General features: G+C 41.7%; 1 protein-coding gene across 1 annotated transcript in view; it reads left to right on the top strand.

Annotated features, from left to right (window-relative positions):
• Positions 1-18779, top strand: part of NT5E (5'-nucleotidase ecto) — a 44725-nt gene that overhangs the window by 16165 nt on the left and 9781 nt on the right. The window contains exons 2-3 of the mRNA XM_008006517.3: positions 1137-1359; positions 5317-5505. Of these exons, the coding sequence (XP_008004708.2) occupies positions 1137-1359; positions 5317-5505 (412 nt within the window). The remainder of the gene's footprint in view (positions 1-1136; positions 1360-5316; positions 5506-18779) is intronic.

The raw sequence follows: 18779 nt of genomic DNA, 5'->3' as shown, positions 1-18779 counted from the left end.
TCATGCCTGTTCCTAGACGACCCACAAAGTGAAATGAAACTGGATGTGGTATTTAGAAAGTTTGAGATCTGCTGGTTTAAGTACTAAGTCAGCAAACCAGCCTTGGCAGCCGAAGCAGGTAGGTAGGGGGCCAGAGGAGATGGGTGTATCCAGGAGGCCAATGGAGGAAGGACAGGAAGGTTTTCTGGGAAGCCAGCTGACATGTCATGCTTTGTCACTGGGGCCACTGCATGGATTCCCCCCAGTCCCCCCACCTCAGACCCCGACTCACTATAGGGAGCTGCACAGTGACAGACAATGGGTAGTTTTGCACCCAGCAGCCACTCTTCAACCAGTGAGGAATGGGAGAGAGCTAAGAAGGATTGCTTGTCACCATCTCTGCTCCTCCTGAAGTCCTCCACTGGGAACAGGTTCAGAACCCGCTGAAGGTTGCATAATCATTTCACCATGGAGTTCTTCCCCAAATATGAAACTGCTAGGACTGGAGCAAATGGTGCCCAGAGCTGACTGGAGGAGGAAGCCAGAGTCACACTGGAACATATGGAGACGCTAGCTCCTGCCTGCTATTGAGGATCTTCATCTTCCCACAAGAGTGGTTGGGAAGAAGCAATTGTGGGAACCTAGGTGAATGATGACCAAGGAGATGAAATGAGGAAGGAGGCCTTTGGTCTCTGCCAAGCGTACCTTTCAGGTTGCCTTTTGCTAACGTCCTGCTGATGTTAATCATTCTCTCCAGCAGATCGCGGCTTGAATGATGGGGTCTGAAATGTGGATTTATGAGAGCAAAACAACATGGAAAAATTGGGCCGAGGCTGGTAAATGTGAACATTGGAACCTGCCCCCGATCTGAGATGGTGGGACAGTGGACCCCTGGCCAGCTCTCCAGGTGTTGTGTATGCACATTGGCAAACCGCCTTTCCTAGGTGGTGTGACACCTGGGTAGCAGTTCTCAACCAATATGATGATCTGAGTGTCCCTGGGCCTGACCCAAGTGAGGAGGACACAAAATCATGGAATATGTCTCGTAGAGCTTAGTCAGTTTTGGGAGATACTGGGCTAATGTAATGTTTTTAAAGTATTCTCTCATTGAAAATTCCAAAGTACCTAATTCTTTTTCTCTTTTCCATTTTACCTAGGCACTGGGAAATCATGAATTTGATAATGGTGTAGAAGGACTGATTGAGCCACTCCTCAAAGAGGCCAAATTTCCAATTCTGAGTGCAAACATTAAAGCAAAGGGGCCACTAGCATCTCAAATATCAGGACTTTATTTGCCATATAAAGTTCTTCCTGTTGGTGATGAAGTTGTGGGAATCGTTGGATACACTTCCAAAGAAACCCCTTTTCTCTCAAATCCAGGTATTTTCTACTTTTATAGCACTCATTGCTTGAAAACAGATGCCCTAAATCACAGCTTGGCATTATATTTATGGACTGTAGATAAAAGTAGGAACAACTGGGTAAATAATGCGCTTAGAATAATACTGATAAAAGCAATCTGGTAAATTCTATGCTGTTGTTCCAAGGTACTTCTTAAACAGATGTCCTCTTCTGCTCAGTGAACTTCTTTGTTGACAAAAACAGTATCTTTGTCTAATTCAGTGCTTTCGAAATGGAAAGAGGAGACAATTTATAGCCAGTGCTAAACAGTACAGATTCATTTACTAGAGAATGAGAGCCTCAAAACTCACTGCACTTCTCCTGTGGAGCCATGAGCCCAGAGCTGGGGTTTTACCTCAATTTACCTTATCGCTCCTTTTCTAGGATGATTATTACATGTCTAGCTAACTCACCTTTCTCGCTTTTCATTATTTATCTCATTTTAATGACATTCTTGTATCTGACTTTCCCAGAAATATATATAGTGGTCTCATGATATACATGTACATATATAAGTGTATGTATATACATTTATAGACATATATACACATGTACATATAATATATATAATCTTAAGACATACGCACACATACATATATGATACATACACATACATACACATAAGACACACACACACACACACATATATAATCTTAAGACCCTTCAAGAAACTATTTTGAGGCACTTTTATAAGAACACTTTTTGAAACACTTTGGCAATGAGCACAAAAATGACATTTTCTTTAAATTATCCAAATTAAATGTCTTTCCATATTTGAAGAAAAAAAGGGAAACTAGGAGCTAGGGTTATCTAGAAACATGAGTTTTCATTAAGAAATAACTGATAAAGGACATATAATTGACAATTCAAAAATATATAGTTGTTATTATAAAATAAGTCCAGGCCATTGGAAACAACAACAGAAAAGTTAGCTGTGTTTGCTGAGAGCAGCGAGCGGGTCCTGCAGCTGGCATAGAGGCAGAGATGGAGGCAGAATGGAGCGGCTGGGGCTGGAGTGGTCAGTGAGAAGAGTGAGAGGACTTGCTAAAGAACCCCCCAACCCCACCCGGGGGTCAGGTTCACTTGACCTCCTTGGTCCCCTTGAGAGCTGTGTAAAACATCCCTGGGGCACAGGATATTCCAGAAGTGAGGTCAAGGTCATATGCTAGGATGCAGGCTCCATGAGGGTAGCAACCTCTGCTGTCTCACTATTGCCCAATGGACTGTGCACAATGCCTGGCATATGGTAAGTCCTCAGGAAGCATTGCTGGGATGAACACATGAGAGCAGGAAGGTATAGGAGCCACAGTCACAGAACAGCAGGTAGTTCCATTTCCTGGAGCATGGGTTCTGACTAGGAAAAGCTAGAAAGTTGGGTCTGGGCTTGATTGTAGGGCTGAGGAGTTCAGGTGTGATTCAGAGGAAAGCATTGTCTCTTCTTTAAAAGGCACCCATAAGGAGGTAGGAGGTGGGGGTCTTGGTGGAAAGGCACAGCGCCTCCAGAAATCAAACTGCCCCAGCTGGGACTCTGACCAGCCCTTTACCAGGCTGTAACAGAGAGGGGATCCAAAGCGACAATGCTGTTTCCAGCAGCTTCTGGAAGAGAGGGCTGCATTTTACAGGGCCCAATGTGCAAGAAAGGAATGGTGTGGAATAGAATGTTTCCAGGAGCACTGCTTCTTCCAAGACCACAGGCCCAGCAGCCTGATGTGGATTCTTCCTATAGTTGTTTGGCCCTAATCAAGCCCAGTTCTCCCAGTCCTAGCGGACTGGGCACCCACAGGGGTATAACTTGTATTTCTAGCACATTTAATCTAATTTATTTTAGCTAGATCATGAAATACCTGTAATACAACTCTTCTCGTGACATCTTGAAATATAACCCATGCTTTGTACATAGGGGATGCCTGGTCCTGTGAGGTTTCTGATACAATAAAAGAATACATTCCTTTGTCTTCAGAGGCATTTCTCTGAATTTTTTTTTTCCTTCTTGGCAGCCAAACCTTAAGGAAAAGATGGTAGCATACTCTTGACATTCAGTCATTCCCCTGGGCACCTGTCTATGTGCCAGGCACTGTTTTAGGCACCAGGGACACTGACCAAAAAAAAAAAAAAAAAAGTTGCCCACTGGAGCTTACATGTTTAGCAGGGGAATCAATAAATGAGTAAATGGTTTGGTGTGTCAGAAGCTGGTAAGGCTGTGGAGAAGAACTAAGCAGGAGGGGAATGGCAAGTGCAGCCTGGGGGAAGGTGCACCTTGTTGTTTCAAAGAGATGCTCAAGGAAAGGCTCACATAGAAGGCAACATAGCACTGAGGGGCAACGGGGAGCCCTGGGTTTCTCGGGGCGACCAACAGGAGGCTGATTGTCCTTGATGTTCTCATGATAGACAATGGTGGCAAAACTACAACTCTTGATTTGTTAAGATTGCCTATGAGTTACTGGCAGCCTTGCCAGTCCAACACGTCTGTGAGCTGCTAATTATTAAGCTGTAATTCTGGGGCCTCCCTGGCTATGATGTCAGCCACGAATTATCTTCCATGATAACTTGCACTTGCGGAGTTGGCTAATCTTAAGGACTCAGGAGTTCCCCTGCTGAAGCACACAGACATTTCTAAACATCACAGTGGAACAAGGGATGCATTTCTAATAATCTTCTTACTCTTTGGATTAGTACTTTTCAAACTGGAGATTGCAGACTCCTGCATTTTGAAAGTTTTTAATGAGATGTCATTCTCCCACCCTCCCCTCCTTGTTTAGTGCTGGTTCTTAGAAATCAGCATAAGAGAGTCTGGATCTACTGGAGGACTCCCTTGTCACAGAGTACCAGACATGACTTCAGGGCAGTATGTCTGTATTTGCAGTCACCTTCATGCCAGTCATAGCCATAAAACCTCAAAGCTTGCTGAAGTGTGGCTGCAGAGCCAGTGGGAGGAACCAGTTGTCTTGCTGCACACAGAGCACCTGGGTTGCACAATGAGAGCCATGCTTGACAGTGGGCACCAAAAGGCTATCGTTTGTTACCACTATGAGCAGTAATAAGCACCCAGAGAAGAATGTACACAATCCCAGTGCCAGCAACATTTAGATGAGGCCCCCATTATTAACGTAGAGCTCAATAATGCTCCAATGCTGGCATTATTTATTTATTTATTTATTTATTTTTTGAGACAGAGTCTCGCTCTTGTTGCCCAGGCTGGAGTGAAGTGATATGGTCTCGGCTCATTGCAGCCTCCGCCTGGTAGGTTCAAGACATTCTCCTGCCTCAGCCTCCCAAGTAGCTGGCATGTGCCTTCACACCTGACTAATTTTTGTATTTTTAGTAGAGACAGGGTTTTGCCATTTTGCCTGGGCTGGTCTCAAACTCCTGGCATCAAGTGATCTGCCTGCTTCAGCCTCCCAAAGTACTGAGATTACAAGCGTGAGCCACTGTGCCTGGCCTGCTGGCATTAAAGAGAACAAGACAAACTTATCAACTGCCATATTAAAATAGGCATTCAAGGACTACCTTCTTGACAGTTTTAAATTTGAACACTGATTATTCCAAGTTTCCAACCAACATCTTGGAGTTGCTAATACTATTTTCTATATCATGCTTACATGCTCAGGCATTTTCTGCATTGGTATTGTGGAAGTTGAGATGTACAAACATATAACACAATATCTGAAGCCTCCTCACAGTTTGCAACCAAGTTCGAGCAAAACAATATCCATAACCTTAAACTAATACAACATAAAGTGAATGTAACAAGAATATTGATTTGAATGTTTATTTACTTCTTAGGGGTTTTGTATTTAATGAATAGATATGTTTTGGTTTTACTAACTTTTGAACTTTAGTAAATTAAGGTGTTTAACCTTTGCATGTTAATATGTATAATAAGTAATATAATAAAAATTGTTAATAAATATCCATTTTATTTATTTTGTTCCTTAGGAACAAATTTAGTGTTTGAAGATGAAATCACTGCATTACAACCTGAAGTAGATAAGTTAAAAACTCTAAATGTGAACAAAATTATTGCACTGGGACATTCGGGTTTTGAAACGGATAAACTCATCGCTCAGAAAGTGAGGGGTGTGGACGTCGTGGTGGGAGGACACTCCAACACATTTCTTTACACAGGTAATTGTTTCAAAAGGATTGCACGAGCCAGGATGTCCAGATAAGTATTTTGTCTCTTTTGCCTTTGTAACTGTTATTATTCTTTTTACTGCTATTTAATATGTAATGTATATTATATGATCTATAATATATTATATATGTAATATACATTAAATGGGAATGTGTAAATCTTACAAACATTACTAAGAAATTTATTGATTTCATGATAAATCAATTCCATATATTTATGTATATAATAAATATGACACAAAATATGTATAAAACATATATATACCATACATATGTAAAACAAAAAGACTATTGAGCCCCAACCAAGTCATTTATGATAGATTCTTATCAAAAAGCAACATGTCATATAAAAAACTTTAAGCATAAACAAAATAATGTAAATAAGGACCTTTATAACTCAAGGTGATTTGATTTGTAAGTTGCACAGGTAGCAGAAGCTGGAACTCTGAGTGTGAGTCCTACCTCTGCTTGCAGACTAGGAATATAAGTATCCTGGAAGCCACATGACCCTGGGTCCTCAGGAGAGCATGCACTCTTCCTACCCACTATCTGACTACCCCCACCACTCTCTTTTTTTCTCTCTCAGATTGGTGTTAAGTACTTTTCATTAGAATAACTCTTTTATGAGTTTTCCACTTTAAACTTATAATGTCCCAAAACTTTTGAATCTGGTTCCACCTTTCCCACTTCCCCCACCTTGCACTGCATAGATCTTTGAAGTATGCCCAAGGGAAGGAAGAAGAGGCTGATAAACAGCTCTTCTGTCTATCAGCATTCGCAAGAAAGGCTTTGGTGTGGGAACAGCCCTCCCTTTGAAGAGGCTTCTGCTTCTACCATCCTTATGTGGGCTGTCAAAGGCCATGCTATTTTGATAAAAAGCAAAACTCAAAATATCCCAAACAATAAGTAGGAAATACCCAAAAACATTAAAAGGAATTATCACTGAGAAAGTGTTTTTTATTTTCTTTCTAGTACTTTGGAGTGTTTTCCAATAATGAATGCATGTTACTTTTGCAATCCGTTTCCACCCTCTAAGACATAAATTATAAAAAGGAAAGAAACACAGTATTGGGTGAAAAGTCCCCATTCCTAATTCACTTGAATGACTTTGAGCAGGTCACTTAGCCTCTCCGAATCTGCTAGCTTAGCTTCAAAATAGGGGATGATCATGCTCAAAGTTCCACGTTACTATGAAAATTATATGAGATGTAAAAATATATGAGAGCAATTTATAAACTATAAACAGCTATATTCTGGTATGCAGTGTTGTGGAGGTTGCTTGCTCATAAAAAGATGTCAGTCAAAATCATAACTCACAAACTAAAGTTGGCCTTCACTTAAGAAAATACCAGTATGAATATGTGCTAACTGAATTCCTTCACAGATATTTTACTTCTTGGAAAACACAGGCTAAGGAATAATTTCAAATTGAGTTAAACTGAGAGGCTGTGAAATCAATTTATGGGTTATGACCCGTAATAGGGCTTTTTTGTTTTTGACAGATAAGACTGAAAAGGATTAGGCACTTACATTACTCATAAGAATGGTAAATATTGTTCCATGGGAAAAGATGTCCATAAGATGTCGAGAACAGCCCCAGGCACATAGCAGACAATCCATAAATGTGATGAGGATGACGCCTAGCACTGGACATTGTTAGCATGAATAACATTGCAATCAAACAGCTTCAACAACTCCATGAGGGTTAAATGAACTAAGAGAGTCAAGACTAGGAAATAATTGCAGCAGGTCATTGGGAAGCCCCGGGTAGGGGTGAAGACTCAATGAAGTCCTTCTGACTCTACCGCTAATGATGGGGTCCTTTCAATGCCTGATTACCCTCATCTGTGGAATGAAGGTGGTAACAAGAGTACCTATTATAAAGGGTCACTGTGACTTAATATGTGTAATGAATGTATAGGTAAATGGCCTTAGCACAGGGCCTAGTATGTTAGCTGTTCTTATTTTAGTTATGTGCTGGCTCACTGGATAAGACCTGTGAAAACCCAAACCTTAGCTTTTCTCTGAGGCAGTGTCAGCACCCTTGGACACACAGTGGGAGCTAGATATGTCTCCTCCCCCTTCTTCCTTTAGAATAATGGTTTCAAAATGTTTAAACTCTGACCCATAGTAAGATGAACATTTTAGACAGGGAGCCAAAACACACAAACGTATATGTCTGTGTGCATTCACATACCAATGCACAAAAGTACACACACATACAAGTGAAAGAAAACTTTCACAAAGCACCTGGAATGCACCCCGACTTTTCTGTTTTACTGTTTTATTCATTTAATGCCAGTTATCACTCATTAAATTGATTTTCTTGTACTGTAGCTAATCCATGTTTCTAAAACCTCAGCTTTAAATGAGACATAACCAAAATAACGCATGAACACTCAAAGGAGTTTCACCCCTTCGTTCAGATGTGAACATTCCTGTATTCCCCTTGACTTGTCTTTACTCCATCTTAATCAATGCTGTCTTACAGCAACAACTGATCATTCATGGCCTGTGGTGTGTGTCCATCAATGAGCGTGCCCTGAGAGACCTGAAAGGATTGGGTGACCATGCCCAGATTCCCATTATTTCTGTAGTCTATCCTTTGTTCCCATAACAGTACAGTCATGCCTTAGTATCTGTGCGGGATTGATTCTAGGACTCCCTGTGGATACCAAAATCCATGGATGCTCAAGTCCCTTACATAAATGGTGTACTATTTGCATATGACCTGTGCACATCTTTGCATATACTTTAAGTCATCTCTAGATTACTTATAATACTTGATACAGTGTAGATGATATGAAAATAGTTGTTATACTGTATTGTTTCGGGAGTAATGACAATAAAAAATATCTGCATATGTTCAGTACAGATAAAACCATCCTTTTTTAGAAAACATTTTTTGTTCATGGTTGGCTGAATCCAATGATGCAGAACCCACAGAGAGACAGCCAACTGTATGTGCCTTTGCTAAGTAGATAAATTTAGTTAATGATGAAGGACTGGATGAAAGAAAGATTTGAGGATAAAAATTAGAGTTTGCTTATCTGTAAATCTTGAAGTAAATAATTACAGTCTCTGAGAAAACTGAGATAACCAAGACTTAGTCATTTACTTCACATTTCATGATTGCTTACCAAGATTAAACTTGTTCTGATGAAAATCTCCAGTTTCATACTCATCGTTTTGATGAGTGAACATAACAATTAAATGTGGCTAGGCACAGCAGCTCATGCCTATAATCCCAGAATTTTGGGAAGCTGAAGCAGAAGAATTGCTTGAGCCCAGGAGTTCGAGACCAGCCTGGGCAAGATAGGGAGACCTCATATCTACAAAAAAAATTTTTAAAAATTAGCCAAGTGTGGGGGTATATGCCTGTAGTCCCACCTACTCAGGAGGTCGAGGTGGGAGAATTGCTTGAATCTGGGAGGTTGAGGATGCAATGAGCTATGATTGCTCCACTGAACTCCAGTCTGAATGACAGAGTGAAACCCTGTTTCAACAACAGCAACAACAAAAACATTAAAGGTAATTCCAGGACACAATAGGGATGAGGCATGTTTGCCTGTTTAAATAAACTTTCCTGGCCTTAAGAAAACAACTCTGCTGAATAATTTTATGGAATTAGAATGACATTAAAATAATGAATATGGTAAATATGATTAGTTAATAAAAATACAGTTAAAATAATATATCCCTTGGAATTTTAAATCTTACTGAGAACCATTTCTGTACACACCGTATCCAATATAGAAACACACATGGAAGTAAACCTTTCCAAAGCTCGTGGATTGCACCTTCATATTTTCTCTTCTGTTATTTGATTTTTTAAATGCTGGTTACCACCCATTACATTAATTTTATTGTATTGTAGCTTGCTCATATTTTTTTAAAACTCAGCTTCAAATAAGGCATGACTAAAACAGTGCATGAATGGATCCCTCCCAAATGTTGAAAGTTATTCCAGTTTCTTTCCTTTCCAACTACCATGCATATACAGGTAACCCTAGTACTGGCTGACCAGTCTAACATCAGAGTGAAGAGAAGTGAACTTCCCTCTAGGAGGCTTACAAAATGATAAAGCTACAAAGATAAGAGCTAAAATGCAAATGCTTTCTCTAAAGAAGTTAAATCCTAGAGTCACGAACTAGTCCATGTTACTTCCTTCAGAGAAAAAAGTAGTAAAAAGTACCTGCAGCAGGTACACCAGGGCACTCTATTCTCTGTGCTGTCCTTGAAGGGACTCCAAAGATGCTGTTTCTCTCTTTGCCTCCCAATATTTTAACTGAGTTTTGGATTCTGCAAATCAATCTGGCTAGCTGTGGCCTTGGGTGAATATAAGCACCAGTTTCCATAGCCTCCAGGTAAAGGGATTCGAATTGTTAATTCTGTCATCCTTCCCATTCTAACATCCTGTTATATAGAAAGTCATCCATACATACAGCCTGAAAGCTTACTTTTCAGGATTTGGGGAAATAAAAAAAATTTGGTGGAATACCTCATACTGTTGTTAGGCTACTGATATGAACTTTATTCCTCTAACTCCTTTGAGGCTCAGACCATCTATCCCCCTTATCACTCTCATCTAATCACCTCCAAGCAATGTCCCCCATCACTGAGAATTTAGTACCCAATTTCCTATCTTCTTCTCCACTCCAGCTCCTGCCTTCACCTGGCAGAGTATCTATGTGGGTAGTTGATCCAATACCCAAAGTTCAGAGTCCCTTGATCTCCTCAACCCAGTGACTGACAGCTCCACTCCATTTCAGCAACTTCACTTCTGGGGCCACAGGCCGAGACTTGATTATCTCCGCAATTTCTCCATGTCCAAAACTGAAATGGGATAGTTCCCTTGATCCCTTCGTGGGACTCATGAAAGAGTTGTCTTGTTTACTCATCCTGCAGCTCTCAACTCCTCACGGGAGGGAGAGCACATAGGTGAGCGGGTGCAGAGGCTGGGACAAGTGCTTCTGGGTGCTGGCAGGAGTAGAACTCTGTGCAGCCCTGCAGCAGCATCTAAGTGAGTATCTGTGACCCCTGGAGCCCCAGAGGGCGTGTGTTACAGTGTGCCCTTTTAGCTTTGCTGTCCGTGGACAGTTTAAGTGTTTAACAGTTAAGTGTGACAGCCCTCTGTATCCTGAACTCTTGTTCAGCATCCAGGAAGAATCAGCTTGCAAGAACAAATTGAAGATGGTGAATGTGGAGAATTTTATTGATGATGAAAATGGCTGTCAGTGGGATGGGGAACTGGAAAGGGTATGGTGTGGGAAGGTGTCTCCTCCTAGCATTAGGCCATCCCCGGCTGAACTCTTCTCCGAGGTCCTACCCTCTGAAGTCAAGCTGCTTTTCACCAATGTCAAGCTGCTTCTTCTCTTACCTCCTTCTCTGCCGTTCCACTGCCAGTGGAGCCTGAGGTTTTTATGAGGACAGGATGGGGGACAGAGCAGGCCAGGGTGATTTGGAAAAGGCAACATTCGGGCAGAAAAATGGGGACATAAAGTTCTCACTTTGGGCCATGGGTCCAGGCTTGAGGGTAGAGCCATTGCCAGGGACCCCACCCTTTTCTACCTAATATTTCCCTGCCTCCACTCTCCAACTCTCTTATCACAGGCCTCCTATCCATAAAGCTTTCTCACTCCCTTATTTTTTTAGAGTTCACCTTCAGCCTTATGAAACCTCAAGTCTTTTGAATTCATCTTTCCCTCCCAGTCCAGCAGGCTTCGCTTCTCTCCTTGCTAGCCTGGAAGTGTCCATTATACCCTTGACTGTGTTGAGGCTAGCACTGGAAGGCAGGTGTCCAGTACTGTTAAATGGATGTTAACAAGTGCAACTTCTTTAAAAAGTAAGATTTTTTTATTTGATTGATCAGGTTTTTTAAAATTATCTAATTTCCATTGCTTCTGGATTTAGGCACACATATTGAATATAAAATTCAAAACTTTTCATGTATCTAAAGAAATAATTTTAATGACCACAGAATTTTGCTCTTAAAACAAATGGAGCCTACACTGTAATTATAACTAAGACAGATGACAAGCACCTGCTGCGTTTTCTTTATGCTGCCATCAGGCTGGTGCATAGTCTGATGGGATGGATGCATCCCTGCTGTAATAAGAATAAGTAAAGTGGGTGGAAGACTGTTGTTGGTGTTTACAATCATTATTCATCTCTCCATTAATTTTCATCCTTGCAGTTTAGATATTCTTGCCTTTTAGAACAAGAAAACAATGTTATTACTTACAACATTCACAAGACAGGGAAACACTCATCGACAAAGAACCATGTCCTTTGGGCATTTGATAAGAACTGCTGACATCTGTGTTTATTAAGTGATGGGGGAGAATCAGTGAAGGCGCAGAGGTGTGGGTGGTAGCTTCAAAGATAATTTCGTGACTGAGTGTGGTTGGGCATGTTGGCAATCCCAGTGTTTGCAATTCCAGTGCTTTGGGAGGCTGAGGCAGGAGCGTCACTTGAACCTAGGATTTTGAGGCTGCAGTGAGCTATGATTATGCCACTGCACTCCAGCCTGGGTGACAGAGAGAGACCTTGTCTCAAAAAAAAAAAGGACTTTGCTTTCCTGGTCTTTTTGAATGTGGTAAGCACAAGGACTTACTTGTACTGGTGGTCACCCTCTTGGGTCCTTTCAGTAAACTTCTGGCCATGGCCCAGCCTGAGCACCTGCTTCCTTTACAGAGCAAAGCCAGAACCTTCTGGTTGGTAATTTTTGCAGCCACATAACACTGATCCATTTTAGCTGTCTCAGGAAACTGCTTTCCAAGATGAAGTGAGACTATCCAAAACCAAAATCTAAAAGAATGACTACAGAACAAATGGCAGTCCAAGGTCATTTGGCAAGGTTGAATTATAAGGAAAGGTGATGGTCAGCTACTGTGAAGTCTTAAGCCTACTCATAGGTACGAATCTCTTACCAGGACTGAAGTTTGTGTTTCCTTAACTTTGCTGCTTGATGGTCTTCTGCAAAGGATATCATTTCTCCAACTTTCACTGGAAGTGGCATGGGGTTTTGGAAAGTGCTTTAAACTCTAAGAACTGGTTTCCTCTCAGGCTCAGCCACCACTAGCTGTCTGACTTTGGACAAGTTACTCAACCACTCTGAGCATCAGCTTTCTTTTTTTAAAATGGTGACAGTGATATGGCTACCTTAGAGAGTTGTGGGGATTAAGTGAGATAATATATGAACAGAATATATAAATATGTCTATATTAGACATATTTGATTTGTTAAATATATTTTATATATATATATAGAGAGAGAATATTAGAGAACTGACATATTTATCTTAGACCTACTATGTCCTAGGGCCCAGTTTTGCTCATGTATTATCTCTCTATATATATAGTATCGAGAGAGAGAAAGAGAGAGCTAGAGAAATAGAAACCAGTAGGATATATCCTACCTGAAGAATTCTAATACAGGTATTTCACTGAACAAAATGGTTTCTCCTTAAAATGTATTCCGACACCAATTTCCCCCTCCTTGCTTTCATACATATTAATTCACAGAAATTATATTAGTCATAAGGCGGTAGGACTATGAATAATTTTTTTCTTCTGCATTTGCCAAATATTCTGTGATGCTAGTTTTACTTTTATAACAAATTAATTTAAAGTCCCTCTAAACCCTATAAAATTAGCCACTAGTCCTAAACTTGAACTGTAATACATATTTTTGTTAAATAAAAAAAAGATATCCTAAATTTGAGAATCTAAGCTAAATTCACAAATGACTAAATGTATCTTCTTACTTTTAGAAGATAAGAAACCAGAAATTCAGTGGTTTAACCCAATCAGCGTAGGTATTCTTCACTCATTTCTCTTGTCCTCAGTATATGTTTCCCCCAGGCCAAGAAACATTTATGTCTAGGAATTCATGACTGCTCATCTGTAAGACACTCTCCAAGTACTCTGTCATGATTTGGAACCAGAGCTTTGGCCATCCTTTCCAGATGACCTCCAGATTCTAAGCTTTATCTGAAGTACTCCACACTGTATTGCACACCAGCATGATGGGAAGGAATGACTCAAGGGAACTGTTCATTCAGACCACTCACCAACTACACACAGCCTTTCACACAGCAGCTGACAACCACTGTAGGAAGACCTCTGGCCAAATGCTTATATATCAGGACTATATCAATGTATGGTCACAGTTACCTCCTTTTTAACCTCAAGAAACAAAGTTGTTACTTCTGAAAAGAACACCGTTAGTAAATGGAACTACACGGGCATGCCAAAATGAAAATTAATCTTTCTCTCCACCCCATTCTTTTGGCCACTGCATTTTAACAGGCCATAGTGATAGAACCAGAAGGTAGCTGTGTTTCAATAATTTTTGTTTTCTTATTTTTAAACATTGTTGTATAGAAGCCTGTTTTATAATGTAAGAAGTGAATGGGAATCCTAGTATCTGGAATGATGCTGAGCCATGGAGATGACCAGATTCCATGTGAAGAGAAGAGACTAGCAGAAAGCTAAGGATTTGCTCACTTTCCCTACTCTGTATTCATGGAGCACCCATTCCAAAAGATGATGCACCAGACCATGGGCCTGGCCCTGCTAGGCAGTGGAGATCCAAAACAATGGGCACTCACTGGAGCTCTGTGAAGATCTGTTGCATGAGTGACTAAATGTGTGGTGAACTGTTCCCTACCTACAGGGTTCCCTGCTTTGCCTAGCCTGTCAGGCTTGGGTATGAGCAGATAGCCTGGATTGGATTTCTTGAGGGCTTTGTGCCCACTCTGGATACTACCGGAAGATGCATAATCTCTTTTAGATTCCCTGGGTCATCACTGAAAGGCCAGAGGAAAGAATTTGAGCAGTAAATCGAAGCATGTGCAGAGTGACATAGTCTGGGCATAGATAACAGTACCTGACCCCTCAAATTCCCTAAAGTTGACATGACAGCTTGTGCATCATGGTTTGGTATAGAGATGACTGAAGAGACAGTGGTTGCTCTTCTGGTTGCTGGACACCTCTTGAATGGGCTGTGATGACTAGAGAGCACGCTCTGTCCTGTTCACCTGAAGGTGCTCCTAGACTAGCAGAAGCAGAGACAGCAGCTGGGCCTGACTGGAGAGCTGGAGGGACTGGGTGCAGGGGACTTCTAGGCCAGCAGTCTCTGTGCTGTGCTCTGAGGGGCTCTGGTGGCAGGAACCTAGTCCTGGGTTCCAGCTCTACCAGGGTGCAGCCTGAGGAACTCAGCTTTCCTGCTTTATTGGCTTGCCTTGCCACAAAGGATTTCTTGTGTGTTAAAGATACTAATAGCTTAAAAACAAAAAACAAGAAACTACTAATTTAAACCACTAATCAAATCTTTTGTTTTACAAATTTAGAAAATAAAATTAGGCCCCAGGGACTAAATGTCTCTCCCATAGTCCAGAAACCAGACTGAAACTGAGCTAGTAGCAAAACCCATTCTCCTGTATCCCAACTCCCAGTTCAGGTTCCTCTTCACTAGCTGCCACCCAGCTGCATAGTTGAGGACATTGAATTGAGGGAACCTGGGGTAGAGGGCTGGCACTCAGGCATCGCTGGCTTCTACATGATTCCACCACAGGGAAAGCATCTTAATCATGTATGATCCATAGAAAAGTAATTGCTAAACTCCTTAAGTTGTCATTCAACAAACATCTATCTAGCACCTACCACATGCTAGACAAATCCTAGAGACACAGCTGCCTCTGCCCTCATAGAACTAAATGTCTTGAAAGAGATACTGACCCTGATCTGATTTTTTAAAAATACATAATTATGCAAATAAATCATATTAAATATAATTACAAAGCGTGGTATAAAAGGAAAAGTACAAGATGCTGTGAGAGCATATAAAAGGAGGACTTGGCCAAGTCTAGAGGATCATCAGTGAGTGTTTCCCTAATGGACTAACATTAGGGCCAAGATCAGAAAGATGTCCAGGAGTTAGCTTGGTCAATAATCATTGTTCATCTTTATTAAGAATTTCCCTTGAGTCGAGTCAGGCTTCACTTGCTGCATTAACTTCCTTAATCCCCACAATAACTCTGTCAGGTAGGTGCTTTTACTTTTTTTCCACTTTACAGATGAATAAACAAGAAGTAAAAAGATGTAGCTAATTCACATGTAGCCCTCTGGCTTCAGAAGCTCTTTACTCCATAAGGTTCCTGGGCACGTGGGTGTGGTCTAGGAATGGGAAGAGGCTAAGAATGCTGAAGGGCAGGCTGAATGTTCTAGATGAAGCTGGTGCAATAAAGGCCACATGATGTAGGTCTTATAGGTTAGGATGTTCATGTTAAAACTGTTAATGTTTTTGAAATATCTAAAACCAGGAAGTGCACGATCATATTTATGTTTGGAGTGTGCACTTCCAAGTAATTTAAGAGTCAAGTCCCTTAGAAGCAATCATGTTAAACAACCTAATAACCAATCCTTTTTATCCAGTCCCCTTATGTGGTCCCAGTTCAGGAATTCTTAAACCAGTTCTTGTGTTAAAATCATAGCATGACTGCCTTACAACATTCTATACTTCAGTCCATTGAAAACCACATCAGGCCAGGTGGGTGGTTCATGCCTATAAACCCAACACTTTTGGAGGCCAAGGCGAGAGGATTGCTTGAGCCCAGGAATTGGAGACCACTGAACTCTAGCCTGGCAACAGAACGAGACCCTGTTGAAAGAAAGAAAAGGAAGAGAGAAAAAAGAGGAAGGAAGGAGGGAGAAAAGGAAAAGAGGGAGGGAGGGAAGGTGGAAGAAAGAAAAAAAAGAGAGAGAGAAAGAGAGAGAAAAGGCTGCTCCCTGGCACTTCTGTTTATTACCATGCGACACCAGGAGGGCAATTGTCCAGACCCACACTTAAGTTCACCACATTCCTTGGCTCCCAGGACAGAGTCCTTTGAGGTTCCTTCAAGCACCCACACCATGCTGGGAAATGAAGCCTTTATAAACTCCAGATGTCAGTCCACAACTCCACAGCCCCTTTGGATTTGGTTCCTGGATGAATTCTTGGCTAGATGACTGGAACAGAGTTCTGGTGAACATCTTCCTTCCTGCCAAGATGACAAGTCAGGTTTCTAAAGACAGATGTGTAGCTCTTTGTGGAAAAAATATTCTGGGCACGAATATCTTCAGCTGAACAGCACGGAATGGCACAGAAAATGTGAAACCCTGGACTGGTTTCTGTGTCAGTGGTTTCCTGGGATTGCTGAGTTGAAGGGGAGCAGAAAGAGCTCAGCTGTGGAGGAGGCAGAGATTAGCCAAACCAGACCAGCTGCATGGTTAGCATCTTCCTTGTTCCTTGTTCTTGATCAAGCCCATTTAATATGCCAATGACAAAAGGATCATGAAGGTCTTTCCAAATGAATGAATGTTTTTTGGAGCTGAGATTGCTGGCTCCTGATTGCAGAGTGCATGCTGAAGCATCTAACCGGATTACTGGATCCCTAACTTTTACATTCTTTCTAAGCTCAGATATTTCTACGGAAGGCAGAAAGATAAAGGCCAAAAAAGATCAGGCTTTCCTAGCTCTTGGGTTTCCAGGAAACTGACAGACTCCTGATACCTGCAACTAGTGCCTTCTCTCCCTGGGCGGGTTGTTCTCCGCCACCTTGTGGACATTTGGGGAACTGCACAGTCCCAAGCATCTATGATCAGAGGACGAACTGAGAGAGGCTGCCATAACCACCTGGTCCCCTGAAGTAAAGACCAGGCACCAGGCTTGCCCAAAGGAGGACCAGCACAGAGCAGAATGAGGCTGAGTAAGATGTTAACCTTCCATGCTGGTCTTCCGTGCATCACGTTATCTGCCACTGTCATAGACAACATCTACATCCACTACAGATGGAGATGGAACAAAGGCTTTCACTGGATCTCAAGTTGGGTGCTTCTGTAAAAGTAAAGTTCCAAGACCTTATTTTTTTTTTCCCAGTAAGAGCAAGAAAACTGGACGTTAATATTGGCAACAACTATTTCCTGCTTGTGAAGCATTAGTATTTGCAGTGCTTCCGCCCTGTGGTTATTGAGCTGAAAGGGGGGCCGCTCTTGGCAGAGGAGCATGTCAGGATTGGGTTCTTCATAACATGTTACCCAGCTTGTCTTATGTGAAAAGAGAAGCCCAGAAAGAGCTTGGAACACAAAGATGCAAATCCTGGGTTTGCATTTGATTTGGTAAGTGGCCTTTCACAACCAGCTTGCAGACTTTAGGAAAAAAAAAAAAAAAAAAAAAAATACATGGTAGGCTTGTGGGTAGTGGAGAAAACGTAAGCTCCAATACCTCACGGCCTGGGTTTTCAGTCTGTCTCCTCCGAACCCTCATCACGTACCAGCTGTGTGACCTTGGGTACTCTGTCTATGACAATCAATTTTCTTGTCTGCAGTGTACAGATAATAGAGGACCTGTCCCATGGGAAGCTTGGAGGACTAAATGAGATTAAGCCCAGGGCCTGACTCATACCTGATTCTCATAACAGGTCCTTGTGTGTAATCAACATTTGCTGAAGTTCTCTGGACCCTCTGTGAATATCAAATAGGAATGACTAGCCATGGGTATGAAGAGGGAGATGATAGAAACAGTAATGTGGTCAACTGAATCCGTCCCATAGTCTCTAATTTGAAACAGCTGAACTGTGCCATTGTCTCCCTGGAGGTAAGATGTAAGCCACAGAGTTCCTGAAGCATGTCTACAGTAAAGGAACTTAAATGTGCCAAGTGATTAAAGGCTGGGCTGCCTGCTCCCTGTATGGTGACACTCTCCACCCTCCTGCATACTCTCCACTACTCCAGGCAGTGGTGGGCCTTCTAGCCTCTGGGTGATGAGCAGCTCCCACATCACCCCTTTGAGACAGAGGCCTGCAGAACCTGACCAGTATGATGGCTGGCTGGGGTCAGAAGTGTGCATGCTGGTTGGCCCTCAGGGTGAATGTGGCTCTTCTAAAAGACACCTGAAGGGATGCAAAATTTAGCAGCAAATCCCAAAAACAGCTCTTTGTCATCTCTGCATCTTCTACTAAAGATTTTAAGCTCTGAAGTATATGTCTGGGGTTTCTAGAGATTGCTATTTCCTTATAAGGGAAAAAAATGCACTCTTATTGTATATTTATTGAGCACCTACAATATGCCAGGCACCCAGCTAGGGAGTTTAGATATTTAATCCTCTCAACGGCCCTGTAAAATAGGGATTGTTTAAAATGGATTTCATTTAAAATGAATTTCTCCCACTTTATAGGCAAGGAAACTGAAGTACAGTATGGTAAAGTGGCTTGGCTTATCCAC

This window comes from Chlorocebus sabaeus, chromosome 13 (genome assembly GCF_047675955.1).
Source record: "Chlorocebus sabaeus isolate Y175 chromosome 13, mChlSab1.0.hap1, whole genome shotgun sequence".
In the NCBI taxonomy this organism is placed as follows: Eukaryota; Metazoa; Chordata; class Mammalia; order Primates; family Cercopithecidae; genus Chlorocebus; species Chlorocebus sabaeus.
The sequence above is the reverse complement of the archived record's forward strand: the minus strand, read 5'-3'. Positions and strand labels throughout refer to the sequence as shown.